The sequence below is a fragment of the Pelophylax lessonae genome (genome assembly GCF_965119305.1).
Source record: "Pelophylax lessonae genome assembly, chromosome: 5".
Classification (NCBI taxonomy): domain Eukaryota; kingdom Metazoa; phylum Chordata; class Amphibia; order Anura; family Ranidae; genus Pelophylax; species Pelophylax lessonae.
In genome coordinates, this window is record NC_138772.1 from 303,380,517 (window position 1) to 303,382,190 (window position 1,674).

At 31.8% G+C, this 1,674-nt stretch overlaps 1 protein-coding gene across 1 annotated transcript in view; it reads right to left on the reverse strand.

Moving 5' to 3' along the window:
* Window positions 1-743: 743 nt before the first annotated feature.
* LOC309556960 (cadherin-9-like) overlaps window positions 744-1,674 on the reverse strand; it is a 359,303-nt gene continuing 358,372 nt past the window's right edge. Inside the window, exon 12 of the mRNA XM_082259545.1 lies at window positions 744-1,555. Coding sequence (XP_082115671.1) covers window positions 1,074-1,555 — 482 coding nt within the window. The 3' untranslated portion in view covers window positions 744-1,073. The remainder of the gene's footprint in view (window positions 1,556-1,674) is intronic.

Below are 1,674 nucleotides of genomic sequence, written 5' to 3' on the forward strand. Positions count from 1 at the left end.
TTCAAAAACTGACAGGCGGATCTGAACGGTCGGCATGTGTGAAAGGGGCCTAAGGCAGGACTTTTAGAGACAGACAGCTGTTCTTTGCAAAATGAAGTCATGCAGTTTTTAGAATAGCATGGCAGGCTGGACACAGGATGAAAGATAGAGAGGTGGGCAGAAAGAATGAGGGCGTGGTCCACACGAACACTGTCAGTTTTATTCGGTTTCATGATACTGTACAGTGACGGTAAGGGAGATTTGGATAGTTTTTGTGTCTGGGTTCACATACATTTTAAGTATGCTTCCTACATTTAAAAAATGATTTATTTTTGAAAGCCCAAATAAAAATGTCATGCACCTAAATCTATTTTAGACCACACCTTACATTAGCATTATACCCACTATATATATTTTTTATAATTTGAAATGCTTTATCTATTTAAGTATTGTCTAGACTTACTAGTCTTAAAATTATAACCCAACATGCATATTTGCTCTTTAGACAGAGAAGAAAGAAAAACTCTATAGTTTCAGATTTTTTCATAATTACTTTTTAAGTCTCAGATCAAGCAACTTTTGACAAGGATGAAAATGAAACTCGTGCAATTATTTTTTCTTTCTTATGGCAGTACTTTTATTACAAATAATTTTTATTTCTCAAAATACAAAAATATAATTTTACATGTACAAAAATAGAATGAATAAAGAATCACACACTCTCATTGAATAAATAACATAGTAAATATTATTTTAAAATAAACATTATCCATATCTCTATTTTGGTTTGCCTTTTTATGTAAATGCTTGTTCACTGTATGATTTATGTTAAAAAGGGGTTTCAATAAACTGAAAGATATAAGGTAAATAAAAGATATCATGGTAAAGGCACACAACAGGTTTTTAGCGTTTTTTTTTTTTTTTTTTTAATTACCATACACTTAATTAAAAATGCATTACTGTTACTTAATTGTTGTTTCATGTATCAAGGGTAGGAAAATAGTTATGTACATATCTACAGCATTTAAATATGTGGTATATGTTACTTACAGCAATCTATTTTATCTTTAATATTGATGACTGCATAAGCCTCATTAATCACTTTCATCACCTCCGTATAAATCTGCCAGCTTTTTAAATCGTGGCCCCCACTCATTTAGATAATGATAATTATGATTTTCTTCAGGTGCAGGTGATTCCAAAGAACTTAGAGACTCAGCAATGGAATCATTTCCTTCATAGGCATATGTTGCAAGAGAATCATATGGAGGCGCAGTTGCGTCTGCATCATTTTCTTTTAGTCTTTTTTGAATGAAATCCTGTACATCAACATTTTCCCACAGAGGAACTGCTCTTTGTATGTGGAATATAGTATCAGGGATGATATCTCTTCTAGGTTTATTTTCCTCTCTGGCTTCAGGATTTCTTAATGCACCAATATCAAAAGCTTGAGTATCTTCTTCACCTCCTCCTTCATCATTATAAGTCACAACATTATCTCGCACATCATCCTTTGATACTTTAAATGGCTCTTTTTTCCTTTGCCTCTTTAAAGCTGCAAAGAGGACGACTAATGCTAAAATGGTAAAATAGAAAAGAAAATATTTATTCCAACAGAAAAAATGATTACTTTGTTTTATACATTGCCTTTATGTCATGTTATTAATAGTGATATGCACTATATACAGTGTATAA